Here is an 18,661-nt window from a genome sequence, read left to right as displayed (position 1 = left end):
CGAGTCACAATTGGGTGTTTCTGTTGCAGGGTATGAAGAGGTGGTGGAAGAGGAACTGAGACCGGTTTACGATGACGAGGAATTGATGGAGCTGGTTAGTGATTCGACTTATAGAGTATAGGTATTCTATCACGCGTGATAGGATGATGATTACGAGTGAGGATGAGAAATACATGGGGATTATGAGGAGAAAATGATGATGTTGAGGATGGCGGCGATGAGGATGAAGATCGTATGGAAGACGATGATGATGATGATGATGATGACGAAGATGATGAGGATGGTGAGAATTATGAGGGCGATAAGAATGATGAGGATGACGATGATGAGGATGACGAGGAAGAGGAACAGGAAGAGGATTAGGATGAGGATGAAGAAGAGAAGGACGATGAACGACGGTGGATAAGTATAGAGAATAATCGTTGTGTCCAAAAAAAAAAAAAAAAAAACTGTTATAAATCCAAATTATAATTATACGAACAAACATCCCTTTTGTCCTCCCTCTGTGTGTAAGAATAAATCAAATCGTAAATCGTTAAACGAACGAGCAACATCTCAAAAGTCATTTTCGATCGAAATCATTCATGCTCTGGTGTGTCGATATCTAGAAAAAAAAAAAAAGAAAAACAAACAAACCCTTCTTCGATCCCTTTCCTCCCTCAAGATAAACACCGTGAAAGACATGACGACGCTGTCCGGCCTGAAGGAGACTCACTGGACCTACTTCTGCGAAATGACGATCCGTGAATTCTTCCTGAACCCGAACTTCACCATCATGTGCGCCTTCTTCGCTCACAACAGGCTGGTCGTCACCCTCGCCCTGCCCCTGATCCTCGTCGACGAGCTCACCTATTTCATCAGAGAGCCACGGCAGGTGTTGCGCGCTGAAACGTTCAGGAACGACATATTGTTCGGCACCGTGAACGATAGACCGGAATACTACGTGCTGTCCGTGGTCGAGAACGTGTTGGCACCGATCTTTCTCAAGGTCGAGACCTGGCCAGACAGTATCCTCCTCAATTCCCGTTCCAATTCACAAAATTTTCTATCCCCTCGAATATTCGTATCCACAGTTTGGAAAGCTTTTCCTTCTGTAATTTGCTTCTGATTACGAGAATTTATTGATTCAGATTGAAATGGTCGATTGCGGATATACACGAAAACTCGATATATTTTTGATGAAAAATTAATTCGTCGAACTCGTAAAATTTAAAAAAAGAAAAATCGTCCTGCTGTTGCTCGGCTTTAAGCTTTCGACGAGTCTGGCGTGACGACCGGTTACCAAGCGAATTTCGTAACTTCGGCCGTGCAATCCCTGTTACCGCAGCGCGAACTTCCGGCTTCCAGTGTCGGCCAACAGGGATGGGGGGGAGGCAGAAGGAGAACGGCGAAACAGGAAGGGTTAGGACGAAGTTATTATTACCATAATTTTCGGCTAAATGCACCGCTGCAACTCTTGCCTCCTCCTCCTCCTCCGCTACAATTCGACGTCGACGTTTGTGCACACGCACAACACCACGACGTACGCGAGTGAGGAACGATTGCATTCCGTTTGGTCTCCTCATTATTTCTAATGGATCCACGGTTGAACGGTTGATGGACTCTTCCAATCCTGTCCAAAATTGGGAATTGGTGGGAAGTTTTAAATTTTTGCCCTAATTTTAATAAAGGATCAGATTCTTCAGATCATTTGTCCGATGAAAATAAACGATTCTTGCCACCTTGCGTGTGAGATCATCGATGGTATCTTTGAATTTTCGATCGAGAATTTGTTACATTTGATATATCGATGAAGATTTTCCTTCGTTATGCGTATTATTAAAGTTTGTTGGAACAATTATAAATTTTGAATATCCTTTAGAAGAGTGAAATGTATATGGATACGAAATGCGTATAGCCCGGTTATTTCCTTAACCTGATACACATGCGTGAAGGCGGACTTTTACATGCACATGGACTCGTTCCTGTGCTCCTTGACGGATCTCACGTACAAAATGCAGGGGTTAACGGTGATATACGTGCCGAGGGAGGGTGACGAGCTGGTCGCGGACGAGATGAGCCCCGACAAGGAGATGATCAAGAGGATGGAGGTCGTGGTTGCGTACTGGACCACCCAAGTGAGGATAGCGCTCTCGGATCAGGAACAGGCAACGCCCCTCGAGTTGTTGTGTCTCAAGGACGAATACGACTTTTGGATCTATCGACGTTAGTCATAGAATTTCCAATTTCCAAAAAAATTAAATTTTCACGCCGTGTGTTTTTTTAAATTCTTCGATTTCGCTTCTTCTTCTTCTTCTTTAAAATTGCTTTTAAAGAAAGATAGAAATTCTCGATACAGACGACAATCTCTGCGGCTTGAACTACCAAGTGCAGAACCCGACGGTGAAAAAGATAACGGATTTCCTGACGTTGAGCCATTCGACCTACGCCCAACAATTCCTGAAGTTAAAGGACGAGATCGAGACGTTCGTGAACGAGGCGATATCGAACATCGAATTCCTTCGAATCCTGGTCGACCCGTCGTCCGATATAGACAAATGCCAAGCGCCGTCCGAGATTCAGCAACACTTGCTTCTCATCATACACCTGATCAGAATTATCTGGCTCAACTCGCCGTTCTACAACACCCAGGAGAGGATCGAGAATCTGTTCAAGGCGCTCAGCAATCAGATAATCATCATCTGTCGGGATTACATAAACTTCGACGAGCTTTTCGCCGGTGAGACGAGAAAGTACATGGAAAAGTTCGACGAGTGCATACAAAGCTGCAAAAATTACATCGGGTTGTACGACCAGGTAACCCTCCCCAATTAACCTATTCTTCTTCCAACCCCTATTCCGACCAGGAAAATTTACCCTTTTCACGTTGCAAACATCCTTTTTCGAGACGAGAACCCTCTCCTTCTTATCTCAAATTCTCTCCCCGGGTGCATTGAGCAACTATTAAACGACGTGTGCAGAGTTGGATACTCGGGCAAGAGCCGTTAGGCGGTAATCGCACCACCCCCTCCCCTTTGCCCGGTGGTTCAAATAATAATACTCGCCTGCAATTAATCTTATCTTCCTTTAATCGTTGTACGAGCCTGCAATCGTGCTCTTCATTAATGCCCCCGACTCGATCTGTTAACGGAATAAGAACGAGAATAGGATGGATCGAATAATTCGTCGAATTTTGGAAATTTTCGTCCCTCGAGATGGCGAAGGGGAGGGACGTCGGGTCAAGTTTTCGCGTTAATACTAACCCTCCACCAACTTAGGCGTTTCCCGTGTGGTTAGATAAGCGGGATGAGAATTGCCACGGGCCGTATCCTCGTGGAACGAGGGTGCAAAAGGAGTACGAAATTCCTGGGATATTTTTCCCCGAGAAATTCAGTTTCGGTGAACGAGGGATCCCTTTTTCGGATCTTATTAATTTCGGCCTCAGATTGGCCAGGCTTCTCTGTGTAATTTTTTTTTTTTTTAAAAATGAAGAAATTATTTTGCGGAAATCCAGTTCGTTGAAAAACGATAAAATACGGTGCCTGCAAGTAATACTGTATTTTCGATATTGCGTGTTTGTGAAAACGAATCGTCGAAAGAGAAAAAAAAAATTTTTTTCCAAATCGACTCGAAGGAAAACCGTTCTGATCGGTCGGCGAGATACGGGAAAATAACAGCATCGCGCGCTCGAACGTTTTTTGAAATTGAATCTGCGAGGTCCGAATGAAATCGCGTCACTTTTATCTCGAAAATTTTAATACGGTGTTTTGGAGAGGCGAGGAAAGGTGAAACGAATAGAGTACACCATCCTGTGGAGGTGGTGATGAACTCTGCTTCTCCTTCGTAAAGCGGCCGATAATACAGAAATAAGTTGTTGTTGGAGGAGATCCATTTAGATTTTCTTAATGTGATGGATAATATCTTGAAACGATTGAATTAATTTCTTCGCGTTACGTATTCTTATCCACGTATTGTCTCTCGTAGAGAAAAACATTTTTTCCAATTAATGTACAATTTTGTAACTTTTTCTCTCCAGATGTTTCGAAAGATAATTAATATAATAAATCAATATCTTTTTTTCAGGCTACTTTGTAAAAAATTTCAGAGTTCTGTAAATTTAATGGATTAATGCAAATTTTAAGAAAGGAATGATTTTTCAGATAGTGCATGCCCATACCACTCTGTTAGGCATGCCGTGGGATTTGAACAAGATCCATATATTCCAGCACATTGATACTTGCATCAGCAGGTGCTACGATATGATTGAGATCTGTCAGGCGATGATCGATTTTGCCAGGTAATCAGTCCACGCCTCTTCATGCCTAATCGTCGATCGACGATTAGAGTTGGATAAAGACAGTGATAAACAGGATGAAATCTCGAGTATTGTATTGTATCATAATTTTCAAAATTAATTTTCTTCTAGATGTTTAATTACGTTAAAAAAGTTATTCACGAATCTTTTTATAATGAAAATTAGACAGACATTTGAAGCGAAATTTCTCTTCTTCGTTTTTAACGATGAAATTTATACGCAGAATGGACGAAACGATGGATATAGCCAAACCTATGTTTGGTGGTACGAGGGGGGAGGAGCGAGAGAGGGTGTGTCAGAAGGTGGAAAGGCTGTTTAAAGAGGCTCTGAAAAAGATCGACGAGAACTCTCACAATATCTTCGACGTACACCACAGCATGTGGAACGACGACATGTTCACCTTTCGAACCGAGATGAAGGATCTGGAAATCATTATCGAGAACCTGGTCACGTCGATCTTCGTCAAGTTAAACAACGTACAGGAGGCGTTGGAGGATTTTCAAAGCTTTTACAGCTATATGAATCGCGACAAGTTGAAAGCGCTGTTTGATTCGAAAACGAGCGAGGTACGAAGTTATCGAAAAATCTATCAAACGTTATAAATCTTCAAATTTTCGATAAATATTCTTTGAACGAGCCGAAAGTTTATTTTTCTTTTTTTTCTTTTTCATCATATTCCGGAAAAATTTAGAACCATGTCCAATTTTTTCCACCATAAGATTCATAAGAATTCTCGATCCACAAGGATTTGGATCACTAAATCCTTCGCCTAAATCCTATCCATTATACGATCAAAACAACTTTTCCTCGACTCGCGGTATAAAAATATAAACAATCGTTTCGAAAACTTTTCCATATTCTTCCTAATTTCTCCCTACGAAAAAATTTCTTTCGACGAAAAAAAATTCCACAGATATGGAAACTCTTCTGCGACGATATCCAGATAGCGAAGCAAGAGGTGTTGGACGAAATGGAGGAGTATTCCTCGATGACCCCTTATTACGCGGGCAGAGCGTTGAATTTGCGTACGAAGGGCGCCCGTATACAATTGACAAGGGAGATCCTGGAGCACGCGCTCTGGATGCCCTATTGCGGCCTCCGCTACGAGGCTTTCCATCAGCAGGAGTTGCTGCAAAAATCGGTCGAGGATTTCGTCGCCGATTTATACGCGAAATGGATCTACGAGATCGGCGACAATCCCCGTGCCAAGCTCGACCGTTTCCTTATGCGCCGCTGCAACATTACCGAGGGCCTTCTCAGGTGCAACATCGACCCCTCCATTCTGACCTTGTGCCGCGAGGCCGCCTATTGGATCGCGTTGAAATTCATCATCCCTGTCCACGTGCAGATCGTTTTCGACAAATGGGAGACGCTTAATTTCGTCTTCGAGAGCGTTATCGCTGTTGTTATCGGATACAATAAGGTGATCAAAGGTTGGCTTGCCAATTTTATTTTTATGGAACGTTCGTTTCATCCTGTAACCAGGAATAAAAGTGATCAAAAGTTAGCTGCCAATAACGTTGTGTCGTTGAGATATGTAGAACGTTCTATATAAAAATCGGGTTATTTCTAGTCAGCCATGTTGAATTCGATCACAGCTCCCTCTACGTTTTCACGCTGATTAAAACGATCCATCGAATAATACGTAACGCTTTCCACGAGAATTTTAAAATGATCCATCGAGTACAGCATTTCGGATAATTCCAAGAGGGCGCGTTATTTGAAAAACCGTTTCCATGCTGCGCGGAATTTTAAAAATAATCTGTGAGATTGTAATCGTAGGAACAAGTGGCAGGTTCGAAAAAGCGCGCGTTATTTTGAAAAATTCCATCCCATCGATCCGATCGAGAATATTTTAAAATGATCGACACCGAAATTGTAATCGCAGTATCGAGTACCGGAGTTCGGATAATCGGGTTTCTCTGTAGAGGACCCACACACATATATACACTTATACGTGCATATACACCGATATTTTTCCAGCTTTGTCGATGGTAGAACGCGAACTGTTCCGCGAACTAATTCGCCAACTAGACAGGAAGATCAATCCAGGCTTAAACAAGCTGACATGGAACACGGAATACGTGGACGCGTACATCGAGGATTGCTTTAACGAAACGGCAAATGTACGCTCCCTCCTCTCTCTCTCTCTCTATATATATATATATATGTGCCCCCCTCCCTCTCTCTCCCCTTCCAACTTGACCGGTTGGATATAGGTCGGAGGAGGCGGCTGATACGCGGTGCAGAAATTTATGCACCGGCTCTGTCCCGCGGCGAAATTAAATTTTCTGACCGAGCCAAGTGGGTTCTGTCCGCAGCCTTTGTTTGTTTAATTAAGCAAGCAAGGAGAACGCGTGCCGGCGGAACGGAATAACAATGGCGGATATCCGGTTTGACCGCTGCTTTGCCGTTCTCCGTGCCGTAAACGGTGGAATTCGGGACAGAGCCGGATATCACTTAACTCGGTCTTATTTCCACGAAGCGTGGACGCTCTCACCTTTCCCGCCTTCTTCCTTCCATGTCCGTTGGCCAGCTTCAAGAGTTCATCGACACGTACAGGATGTCGAACGAGCAGATCCTGAGACTGTGCGAGAAGATATGCGACACGCCGATGATCGTTATAAAACCGAACTACACGTACGCGTTGGAGGAGCTGCAGGCGGATTTGTTGAAATCCAGGTATGGGAGGTTTTTGATCGATTGGATAAGGTTAAGGATTAAGGATTAAGGATTAAGGCTGTTTCAGGGACGAGACTTTCGCTAAGGTGTCGGACGTTCACAAAACTATCTTCGACTACGTGATGCTCATTTTCGACGGGTTCAAGGGAGTGATCGAGGACGTGAGTTTGCAAAAATGGCTGAATTGTTATTTTGAAAAAATACCCGTCTGGGTATTGGCTGGATATTATAGCTTGAGGAAGATTACGGGATTCGCAGATTGTTAGAAAAGAAAATTATGATTTTGAGTGTAGGAATGTGTAGTAATAAGTACCACTCGGACGTTACATACTTCTCTTGAATATAAGACTCCGTTATAAGCCAGAGTCAACATTTAGTAGAAATTTAGAGAGCATTAGGGATGAAGTATATCTGGTTACCTCACTTCTACAAAAATAGAATTCATATTAATCAAATTTGTAAATACTATTACCTTATCCGAGATACGAGATTTTTATTACCATCATTCCCCTCCCCCCTCTCGAGATACGTACATCCCCTAGAATAATATTTAAAAAAATCAATCTCGACATAAATTATCTCGTACAGAATGGGATATTTCCACGTACGTTTTTACGAACGACATAAAACGTAGCCCCCCTCTAACCTTCCGCCTAATAATTCTCCTCCAAAATTCCTCCTGCTAAAATATATTTACCCATATTTTTCCATAAAAAGCGTTTTATTAAAAATATCCGAAACCGTGGAGGAGGAAACATCCTTGAGCATCCACGGTGTGATGATAATAACAACGAGACACGATTTCATTCTCGCTCAACACTCGGAACAGCTCGTTTCCGCGTTGAACGTGACGACAAACGCGGCTATCCACCTGGTAAAATCCCCCTCCCCTCCCACGGAGCGTTAGCCACGTTGTCCCTGCAGGCTATACGCCGCAATTTTTGCGCCATACCAATCCGGAAACGGAAGACTAGGCCGATATGTCGGCTATCCGAAGTGCCGGAAGGAAATACGCGTTAATCCTTATATACAACCAGGACAGTTTAACATTTGTACTTTGAAATTTATTAATCGCGAGTTGAGAAACAATTTTTTTTAATCCATCAAATGTATCGATATCAATATTGGATTTCTTTTTTTTTTTTTTTTTTTGAGAATTTTTAGAATAAAAAATGTATGTCGATATGATTTTTTTTTTTTAAATTTTCTAGAAATAGGAATAGGAATAGAATTATATTCTAATGACAATAATATCAGGAACGGAGAATAAGAATGAAAAATGTAAATGTGATGTTTAGCGAAGAACGATATACTTTGATGTAGCAAAGAATTAAATAATATTTAGGAATTAGGAATAGGATCAGGATCGACGATGAATCATTTACAAAAATATGTTGACGACAGAGTTTGCAAGAGTGGAAAGGCTACTTAAGCAGAATAGACGTTGTGATATGCGAAGTTTTCAAATTGTGTTTAATCGAATCCTTCAACGTCATGTACCTTGCTCTTCACGGGGATGACACGACGCCCCCATCGCCTCTCATCCTGGTGCACGTAGAGCTTCTCGATAATAAGGTAATAACGATTCTTTCTTTCTTTTTTTTTTTTTCCTTTCTTTTCATTCAAAAAAGGAAAAAACAAAAAAAAAATCTCGCCACATTTAATTAAACTTTCGTTCCTAAGATAAGTTTCATGCCAAATCTATCGGATATCGCGATGGGAATCTCGATGATCTTCGACAATCTCTTGGAACCTTTGAAGAACGTGATGAGATTGACGGACAAGTTCAAGATAGATTTCCAGGTGCCGCCATTTTGGAAATTGTACGAGAAAGATCCAGAATTGCTCGATCATCAACAGAAGTTAAACGACGGTTGTTACAATCTTTTATCCTTCTCAACAATCCTTTCTCTCTCTCTCTCTCCCTCCCTCTCTCTCTCTCTCTCTCTCTCTCTCTCTCTTCAATAATCCCGATATACGATTTTGCAAATTCGCAGAGGTGAATTTCTGCTTCGTCCAAATGCAAAATTATTTGAAAACCTGGGAACCGTTTCACGAAGTTTGGGAAATGAACAGAGAGATGTTTCTTCAGAGGTATTTGTCGAAATATGTATCATCGTATATTGATGATAACATCGTGGAGAAAAAAAATTCGATCAAATTGGAAATTAATTTAAGATACGAAAAGTTGAAGCCGACCGCGGATACCTTCGATTCAGATATCAGCAGGTACACGATGATCGCGAATAACGTTCAGATGCAGGATACGATGACGTCCGTACACTTCCTCGACGTGAACGCTGATCGACTGAAGGGCGCCATTATCGAAGAGTGCTCGGTTTGGCAACAGAAATTAATCGGCGTTTTGTTCCGTCAAACGCAAACTATGGTGAACCACGTGTATCACTATATCGCTGAGAATTCGAAGAAGTGAGTATTACGTACGAGATAGATCATAATAATCGATTTTTCTAATATCCTTTTTAATTTAATCATAAGAAATATGGAAGCTAGACACGTTTATTTACTCCTTGAACATCTAAGAACAATGATATTTTATCAAAAATGATAAAAAAGTTCTATAAACATCTTTGAATAATTTAATTAACATAATTTATTAACAACAATTTATCATAACATTCGTTAGAAATTAGGCACGTTTATTATTTACTCCTTGAATATTTTATCAATAAAATTGTTATCAAGCAAAGCTTAAAATCTAATCTTTGAGCAATTTATTGATTTATCGCATACGTTCGCAGAATATCGAAAGAGCCGATCGATCTGATCACACTGCAACAATCGATGCAATTGTTCGATAAGCTGATGGCCGATATTCCTCACGAAGAAGAGGAATTCCCCAAGATCCAGGACCAGTCTTTGCTCTTGGGTAAATTGTTAATGAATTAAACTGAACGAACGTGTTTCTCTCCTTGCACTTGATCCTTTATCCTTTCTCGTGCAGAAAAGTACGAGGTCACGTTGACGTTCGACTTCAAGCGGAAATTATACGACATACAGCCTTCCTGGGCCGCCTATCTCGTCCTCTTGGACGAATGCGATTTAATGTTGAAAGAGAAACAGGCAAGCGAAATTTTCTCTCTCGTCCAAATTTGTTTTTCGTGCTACTTGCTGTTTCATAAAACATAAATTCGTGAAGGATTAATTGAAAGAATTCAAATTAAATTTATTCAAACTGAATTATTTAATATAATGATCAACAGTGTGAATTGGTTAAATTGTATGGAACGGATGGATCTGTGTGTGACAATTCTTTTCTTCTTTTTCTCAGACGGAGTTCAAGCAGATGCTGATGCAAGACGTGGTAACGTTCGAAACAGACATACAGGAGATGGTTCAGAGATTCTGGAACTACGGGCCGTTCACGTCCTTGTGGACGATAAAAGGTAAATCGTACCTCGACCACTGTCACCCGATCGATTAATCTGAACGATAATATTAGACGCTCTCAACTGGCTGGCCTCCCTCGAACGAGACTTCGTGAATCTGAGAGCGAGGGAGAACAAGCTGAAGTCGCAGCTTATGGTGTTCGAAATCAGTCAGCCAGATTCGCCTGACCTCATACTATTGGAACAGGTAAAAATCGATAGGTCGGATCGATTGACAGGCAAGAGCTCGTTCGCTCTTTCAGGATATGAAAGCTCTCCAACTGGTGTGGGACATTACGAACGAGTGGAACGAAGCTTGGCAGGTGTACAAAACTGCGAATTTCTGGGCGATCGAGATGGAGGAGATGGAGACCACCGCCAATGTCCTGTTCAGAAAGTTGAATCGTCTGAGCAGAGAGCTGAAGGAGAAGAACTGGGAGATCGTCGAGCACTCGAGGTTTTACAGAAATATTGAACAATCTTGCGATCGTCGATTTAAACGGGACAGAAACGGTTCATCAAGGAAGAATTTTTTTCTCAGAACGAGCGTGGACAAGTTCAGACGAACCCTTCCATTGATCACCGATCTGAAAAATCCGGCGATGAGGCCCCGGCATTGGCAGAGGGTCAAGGAGACCGTGGATCACGATTTCGACGAGCAGTCGGATGAATTCACTCTGGACGCCATCACCGAGATGGAGTTCCAGAATTTTGCTGAACAGATCGCCGATATATCCAACTCGGCCACCATGGAGCTGGCCATCGAAATTGTGAGAAAATGGATCGTTCGAAATCTTGTACAATATGCACAACAATCCGTGATGAGAGGGATAATTTCAGGGGCTGAAAAATATCACCGAAATTTGGCACAAGATGCCTTTGGAAATGATCCCTTACAAGGATCAAGGTATATACAGAATAAAGACCACGGACGAAATAATGCAAACATTGGAGGAGCATCAAGTTCAATTATCGGCCATGAAGGCGACGAGGTTCGAGTTTCGAAAGTATCGTGGGTTAAGTTATAATGTGCTCACGTTGCAAGTGTTCCCAGATTCGTCGAGCCGTTCGCGAAGGAAGTGGATTACTGGGAGCGGACCCTTTCGATCATAGGGGAGGTGCTGGAAATAACTTTGCTGATTCAGCGAGGTTACATGTACATGGACAACATATTCACCACGGAGGACATCAGGAAACAGCTCCCCAAGGAGACGGACGATTACGACAAACTGACGAAAACGTGGATCGAGATTACGTCACGGATGGCCTCCATCGGTTTGGCCATGAAAGCCACTCACGAGCCGCGTATGTGTTTTAAATATTTTTCAAAAAGCGGATACTTTGAATAACGAGACGATTTTACGGTTTTGGGATCGAAATTTGGTTATTTTAATTAGGAAGAATCTCTGAGCAACGAATTTAAATTAAATAATCGTTCTAAATTTTGCAAACGCTTTCCTTTCGAATCCTAAAGATTAATAATTCTCAGTTTCTCAAAAAGAAAAGAAAAAAGTCTTGCCTTGCTTGTATAATAAACTTATCTTCTTTCGTTTAAGAAACGAAATTTTCGAAAGGGGAAAAGAGAAAATAAAAATTTCAAAACGAGAAAAAGAAGTAAGTATGCGTTGTAATTCAAAGAGGAGAAGGGGGAGAGATGTACGATGTTGAAAAAAAAAAGGGAAGGGAAGGCAAAAAATAATGTAAATCCGGAAGCATTTGCATTTTTTCCTTCGGCTCCACCCAATTTCCCTTCTTTCCTTCTTTCTTTCTTTCTTTTTTCTTCCTCGTTTTCGCTCCAGCCGGCCTGTTCGAGGTTCTGAATAAAATCAGTCGCGAACTCGAGTTGATGCAACGAGCCCTGGAACAATATCTGGAGACGAAACGACACGTGTTCCCGAGATTTTACTTCATTTCGAACGAGGATCTGCTCGAGATCCTGGCCAACGCGAAGAAACCGGAACTGATACAGGTGCACATCAAGAAACTGTTCGAGAATATTAAATTCCTGACTCTGAGCAAGGTAAGTTCGCGAGTATCGTTCAAAAGTAACAATTGTGTATATTTTCATAATGAGAAGTGATAACTGTAAAATTACAAAAAAAAAAATTGTAAAAGAATCTGTGATAAGAAATCGATTTTTATGATGCAGAACGAAATGAACGAATGATCTGTATTTTGTTGTTTCGAAATGATTTCACAGTCCGTTACCGGGAAACAATTGGCCACCGCGATGAATTCCGGAGAAGGAGAGTTCGTCGATTTTACCGAACCCGTTGTTCTGGAGGGCCAGGTGGAGAGGTGGCTCTGCGAAATTGGTAAGATGTTTTTTCTTTTCCAAATAATTCATAACTTAACTTTTATTTGAGAAAAATGTTATCGAACGCTTAAACTTGCAATGCAACGTAACGTTTCAATGTCAAAACTAAAGAATGATTCGAAGTGAAGAATTATCGATGAATAGAAATCAGTAAAAGTGTGTAAAAGTAGAAATTTTATCCCTTAAAATATTGATTATTTTATCTTTTATTTTTCTCTTCGAAACAACAAATCGACGATATTTAATTTTGGCATTGAGAGCATGAGTTAAAAATTAAGCATTAAACAGTTTTATTTACTTGTGTTTGCAAAATTGTTCCCCAAATCCTGTAACAAACATCCTACTTAAAAATGTTGAGATCTGAAAAGAGCGAAATAAAAAGAGATCGCCGCTAAAGAGATCCGGCTTAAATACTTAACGTCCTTAACCCCACCCATCCATTAGAAAATCATATTTGACCCCGTACGAGTGCGTTCAACGGTGGAAAAAATGATTATCCCTCGCGTTTCATTCGCGCTTTTATCCGGCCGTTTTCGAGGTTTCATCCGGCAACAATTTTTCACGCACAGAGGCACAATTTGCGCCGGGCGGGAAGCATAACGACGGCGCGGCACACGGTCGGGTAAGGTTAGATCGGAATTACCGACAGAGAAACCGGTATAGTTAATTAATACTTAAATGAAAAGAGGATTGTATAAGAATATTTTAGTGCTTAAACATTAAAATGCTGAAATTCTCGTTTAATAAAAAAGGGATCCTTTGTAATAATAATTACAATCGATGTGAAAACTTAAGTTTTTCCAACAAAAAAAATGTTGTGCCTGTATAATAATATTTATATACTATACGAATAATATAATAATATATACGAATCAATTTCGCAGAGAAAGCGATGAGGGTGAGTCTACGCGAGATACTGAAGCAATGTCGAACAGCTCTGCGAAAAATGATCCAGAGACGCGACAAGTGGGTGAAGGAGTGGCCTGGCCAACCCGGGATCACGTCCACCCAGATCCAGTGGACGTCCGACTGCACCCGCACCCTATTGCACTGCAAGTGAGCCTCGCGCGTTATTCTATCGTGGAAATTTATCGTGCAACCTGACAGAGAAAGTGCTATTGGAAAGTGGATGAAACAGAGAGAGAGAGAGAGGTTTCGAAGACCTGTACCCCATGTTGGGGGCGACAGGTGGAACAAGGAAAGACGCAGAGGGAAAGTGAGAGGCGTGGAGAGGGTTGGCCCGCGAATAGAGGGACACGGTTACTCTAATAAGGGAGAATTTTGCATATCCCGGCTAGGGCGCTGCGATCCACGGCCATCCTTTCTCCCTCGTTTGCATATACCAGCCGTACTGCGAATAATTTAACCCACGCCACGGAGAAAATCCCGAGACCCTCTCTGTCCCGTGGCAGAGGGTAGACCCGGCCCCTCTCTGAAAGAAATAAAGGGATACAGAGGTGTCGGACAAAGGGGATGATTATATCCCGTAGCGCTCGAGAGGGGAAAAAAATTTCGTGTTATGAGGCTTTGCCCGGTGGAACGGGGTTAAATGTGGAAAGTGATACCGGCTGATGAGGATAATTAATGGCTCTCTTTTTTTTTTCTTTTCTTTCCTTTTCGGGATAGGGAATGGCTTTTTGTTCTTGCGAACGGTTTTGCGAACGGATGAAACTCGGTCTTGATTAAAAGTATGCGGTCACTGTGATGTGGAAAGTGAGGGGGAAAGGAAGAATTGATCGAGGGTTCTTCAAAGAATTCTTTGATATATGTACTTTTTAATGCAGCGTTTCCTAATTCTTCTTTATCGAATTACGTTTCAAACTCCACCAAGATTTTGATACTTTCTTCATGAAAAAAAGTATAGTATAAACAGATTGAATTAGATAAAGAATGAACCGCGTGAAATAATTGAAAAGGATGTCTATGGAAAGTAGACCGTTACGCGAATTGAGTCCTAGATGGCGTCGTTGAGTTATCGCAAGTTGTTATGACTGTATCTAATAACAACTGATCTCCCGTCTCCCAAAACGTTTCAAAAATTTTTAAAATAGGAAACGCTGCTTTAAAATGAGATCCAGAGGAATAGGGAAAAGAAACATTCCGAATTAAGCAAATTAATACGAAATTTAAAGACTGGTGGACTCGAGGAAACCGTTGAAGAAGCTGCGAAGACGGCAGAATCAGGCGCTGAGCAGATACTCGGAGGCGATCAGGAGCGATTTGAGCCATCTGGACCGATTGAAGTTCAAAGCGATCGTGGTGCTCGAGATCCACGCGAGGGACGTTATCGAGAAGATGTACCGTGCGAGTGAGTGATCGATCCCGAAACCTACGTGACATTTTTCAATCCCCTCTTCCTTCCTTGCCACGAGCAACAAATTATCCGGATATTCCGCCTGTTGTTCGCGTGTTATGACGTGTTTAGAACGACGAATAACACGGTCCTCTGTGTTCCTATCCCCATCGTAAATTCATCCGAATTCGAGGCGAAAATAGATGGCCGAATAGATTGGAGCTCGTGTTATCCTTGTATCAGCCTGGAAACAATTTGGCCGGTGCAAATATTGCTAAGTGAACAGGTGCAACGTTTGCAACGATAAATTTGCGCGTCAACGATTCGTCCCCCTCCCCAATTGGTGGCACCCCAATTAATGCGATTCCGCGAATTAAACTAATAGACGCCGGATCGATCGATTCCCCCCGAATTTCATTTCGAAGTTTGGCCAGCGATCGAACACGATACATTTTCTGTAAAAAGTATTTCGATTCCCGTTTTTTTTTTTTTTTTTTAGATTGCAAGGACGTGTCAGCGTTCGAGTGGCTGTCGCAGCTGAGATTCTACTGGGACAAGGATATCGACGATTGTATCGCTTGGCAGACGAACACGTTTTTCGTTTATGGTTACGAGTATCTTGGAAACACTGGACGATTGGTGATTACACCGCTCACCGATCGGTAAGATGATTAAAAAAAGTAGTGTTGAGAGGTCTGTCGAGTTTCAGTTTTGTTCGAGTCTTTATTATAAAGAGAGAAGGAAAAGAAGATTGAACAATGATCGTTTTCGGACGAGTGTCGATAAGACTTGAAAACGAACAGCAAAGGAGGGTATTTTCGTTTCTCGACACTTGGATTAATGTTTAAATCGCGAAACGTAATCCACGAAAGCGTAATCAACGTTAATCAACGGTTGTTGGGCCGGAGCTGGGCCGAGGGTGATCCTCGAAACTTCGCGAGGCAACTTTGTGGACGCTCGCGAAGAAACGCTCGAGCGAGAAATTTTCGAGGGAACACCAGCGGAGATTGTAATTAACGTTGATCAACGAGACTCTCGCAGACGAGGCCTCTTTGGATCTTGATGTAACTTTATCAATTATGAGAGAAAACTCGGATGTCAGCGTTCGATCAGGGCGCGATACGGCCACTAAAAACGATTTACCTTACTCAACGACGCTCTCAAAGAATTCGAGATGGTCGCAATTTTGTTAATTTCACGCTTTTTAACGGATACTTGTTCGATTATTTTTGCACAATAATTTCACAATATAATATAGAATGATTTAACTTGAATGGCAATAACTCAACTGCGCCATCTAGCGTTTCATTATCTTTCCAACACTTCTACACTTGAATCTCTTTATAAAAAGGATCTTTATTAGAATTGCTTTACATTTTATTAATTCTTCTATAAAAATTCTCTGTCTCAGAATACAATAACACATACGACACTGTATATATTCAAATTTCAAATTACAAAACTCTACAAAATTGTGAAATATACGTATCAATTAGAACGCAGTTACAAATCTCTTACATGAAAGAGCAGTTTGCGCAGTTAGAAGGAAGATGAAAGGAAACGAGGGATCGTTGGAGGGATGGAGTCCAGGGTATACGATACTTATCGATTTAATCGCGATAAAAGGATTCCGTGCCGCTCTAATTTATGAACGGGGCAGGGCATCTCGATACATTTGTTCCAAGACGCTTTGAGAATTTGTCTTGCGGAAAGGGGAACGCGACGCGCCCTCCACGATTCCTCGTAGCAATACGTCGCGACCCACCCTTAAACCCGTCGTCGTCCCAATTCCCCTTGGAAAACGGATTAAACGGATAAGAATAGTCGCATGGTCCCTTCTTCATCAGAAAAGAATCTTTAAAAAGTGTGATTGGGAATCTCTCTTTTTTTTTTTTTTTTTTAAGCGTATAAAAGAAATTGAAAAATTCACAGAGGCAAAGATTTGTTCGATTTAAATAAATCGATTCAATAACTCGGCGAGGGGGAATTAATAAACGATCCTTTAAGGATAACTCTGTCTGGATGGTGTAGGTGTTACATAACGCTCACGACCGCCCTCCACTTGTATCGGGGAGGCAGTCCCAAGGGGCCGGCTGGTACTGGGAAAACCGAGACGGTGAAGGATCTTGGGAAAGCGCTTGGATTCAACGTGATCGTGCAGAACTGTTCCGAGGGGCTCGATTACAAAAGCATGGGCAGGTTATTCTCTGGCCTCTCGCAGACCGGAGCGTGGGGCTGCTTCGACGAATTTAACCGGTAAAAGAAAGAGAGAGGAAGCATCCCTTTCTTCCTCGACTCCTGGAACTTTAAAATACGATCTTGCTCGCTTCTCGAACAATATTTTTCACAGTCACTTGCTCGATGTTCGATTCGAGGAAGACCAAAAGGACGTTTCAGATTTTTAATTGTAGAAAGAAATCGCGCAATTTCACGCAGTTCCGTCCACGATTTAATTTTATGAATATAATCAAATCCTTGAACAGGATAAACATCGAGGTGTTGTCGGTGGTCGCGCAGCAGATACTGTCCATACTCACCGCCCTCTCGCAAAAAGTCGTCAGATTCGTGTTCGAAGGGTATGAAATAAAATTGGTGCACACCTGCGGCATCTTCATCACTATGAATCCAGGATACGCGGGTCGTACCGAGCTCCCCGACAATCTGAAATCCATGTTCAGGCCGATCTCGATGATGGTTCCTGACAGCAACATGATAGCCGAGATCAATTTGTTCTGCGAGGGATTCGAGGGGACCCGAATTCTCGCCAGAAAGGTTTCCATCTCTCTCCTCCCGCTTGCACTCCACTCGTTCTCGCATCGATCCTTCCATCCCCTTCTCCTCAGGTTTTCACCCTGTACCAGTTAGCCCAGCAACAATTAAGCAAACAGTATCACTACGACTTTGGCCTCAGAGGCATAGTCACGCTGACCAGATACGCCGGGAGGAAGAAGAGGTTGTACCCGAATCTGCCGGACGAGGAGGTAAGCCATTCACACATTTTGCAAGAGAAGGGAAACGATCATGTTGCTACGTCTCCGCGTGGAGACAATTTCGAGATTGAAACCGAAGGATGGAGAGACGAAAGGTCACCTGTTTCCAGGTGATCATCCTCGCCATGAACGATATGAACATCGCCAAGCTCACCTCGGACGACTTGCCGCTGTTCATCGGCATAACCAGCGACCTCTTCCCGGATATCGAGGTGCCGACCGTGGACTACGAGGAAATTATCAGTTACATAACCAAGGAGGCCATCAAGCTGAAGCTGCAGGTAATCTCGCTCCTTGATCATCGTGAACAAATATTCCACGTTCGATCAAAATTGATCAGAGATTCTCTGCTCAGCTCTCAACTCTGACAACATTGTTCACAGCCTATTCCCCTGATAATGACGAAAGTTATCGAGCTGTTCGAGACGATGCACTCGAGGCACTCGACGATGATAGTCGGGGAATCGAACACGGCCAAGTCGGTCACGTGGAAGGTGTTGCAGAACACGATGACGAGCATGAAGCAGGACAAGAAGCCCGGCTACCAGGTCGTTCACGTGTTCCCCATCAATCCGAAAGCGTTGAGCCTCGCCGAGCTCTACGGCGAGTACAATCTTGCGACGGGCGAGTGGCACGACGGGGTGATATCGTCCATCATGCGGAAGACCTGCTCCGGTGCGAGGTTCCCCATTTTCG

General features: G+C 42.4%; 3 protein-coding genes across 3 annotated transcripts in view; all 3 read left to right on the top strand.

Annotated features, from left to right (window-relative positions):
- The window catches only part of LOC100872426 (peripherin-2), a 59,869-nt gene extending 59,325 nt beyond the window's left edge, over window positions 1–544 (top strand). The window contains exon 10 of the mRNA XM_086917635.1: window positions 30–544. Coding sequence (XP_086773761.1) covers window positions 30–59 — 30 coding nt within the window. The 3' untranslated portion in view covers window positions 60–544. The remainder of the gene's footprint in view (window positions 1–29) is intronic.
- Window positions 545–668: 124 nt separating this feature from the next.
- LOC116414824 (dynein axonemal heavy chain 2) lies at window positions 669–1,151 on the top strand. Its single transcript, XM_031918142.2, has one exon. The coding sequence runs from the start codon at window positions 683–685 to the stop codon at window positions 1,106–1,108; it is 426 nt and encodes a 141-aa protein (XP_031774002.1). The 5' UTR covers window positions 669–682; the 3' UTR covers window positions 1,109–1,151.
- Window positions 1,152–1,156: 5 nt separating this feature from the next.
- Window positions 1,157–18,661, top strand: part of kl-2 (dynein heavy chain 2, axonemal kl-2) — a 32,154-nt gene continuing 14,649 nt past the window's right edge. Inside the window, exons 1-30 of the mRNA XM_086917735.1 lie at window positions 1,157–2,205; window positions 2,339–2,796; window positions 4,140–4,276; window positions 4,518–4,860; window positions 5,208–5,727; window positions 6,278–6,420; window positions 6,831–6,976; window positions 7,044–7,137; window positions 8,381–8,551; window positions 8,660–8,849; window positions 8,935–9,070; window positions 9,155–9,406; window positions 9,739–9,866; window positions 9,942–10,060; window positions 10,269–10,383; window positions 10,440–10,573; window positions 10,629–10,822; window positions 10,907–11,135; window positions 11,206–11,357; window positions 11,420–11,670; window positions 12,165–12,385; window positions 12,566–12,680; window positions 13,567–13,738; window positions 14,815–14,990; window positions 15,475–15,637; window positions 17,007–17,231; window positions 17,459–17,747; window positions 17,819–17,956; window positions 18,076–18,246; window positions 18,349–18,640. Of these exons, the coding sequence (XP_086773861.1) occupies window positions 1,947–2,205; window positions 2,339–2,796; window positions 4,140–4,276; window positions 4,518–4,860; window positions 5,208–5,727; window positions 6,278–6,420; window positions 6,831–6,976; window positions 7,044–7,137; window positions 8,381–8,551; window positions 8,660–8,849; window positions 8,935–9,070; window positions 9,155–9,406; window positions 9,739–9,866; window positions 9,942–10,060; window positions 10,269–10,383; window positions 10,440–10,573; window positions 10,629–10,822; window positions 10,907–11,135; window positions 11,206–11,357; window positions 11,420–11,670; window positions 12,165–12,385; window positions 12,566–12,680; window positions 13,567–13,738; window positions 14,815–14,990; window positions 15,475–15,637; window positions 17,007–17,231; window positions 17,459–17,747; window positions 17,819–17,956; window positions 18,076–18,246; window positions 18,349–18,640 (6,133 nt within the window). The 5' untranslated portion in view covers window positions 1,157–1,946. The remainder of the gene's footprint in view (window positions 2,206–2,338; window positions 2,797–4,139; window positions 4,277–4,517; window positions 4,861–5,207; window positions 5,728–6,277; window positions 6,421–6,830; window positions 6,977–7,043; window positions 7,138–8,380; window positions 8,552–8,659; window positions 8,850–8,934; window positions 9,071–9,154; window positions 9,407–9,738; window positions 9,867–9,941; window positions 10,061–10,268; window positions 10,384–10,439; window positions 10,574–10,628; window positions 10,823–10,906; window positions 11,136–11,205; window positions 11,358–11,419; window positions 11,671–12,164; window positions 12,386–12,565; window positions 12,681–13,566; window positions 13,739–14,814; window positions 14,991–15,474; window positions 15,638–17,006; window positions 17,232–17,458; window positions 17,748–17,818; window positions 17,957–18,075; window positions 18,247–18,348; window positions 18,641–18,661) is intronic.

This window comes from Apis florea, unplaced genomic scaffold (assembly GCF_048593485.1).
Source record: "Apis florea isolate Af1SG1 unplaced genomic scaffold, ASM4859348v1 contig_2272_pilon, whole genome shotgun sequence".
Taxonomy (NCBI): Eukaryota; Metazoa; Arthropoda; class Insecta; order Hymenoptera; family Apidae; genus Apis; species Apis florea.
The sequence above is the reverse complement of the archived record's forward strand: the minus strand, read 5'-3'. Positions and strand labels throughout refer to the sequence as shown.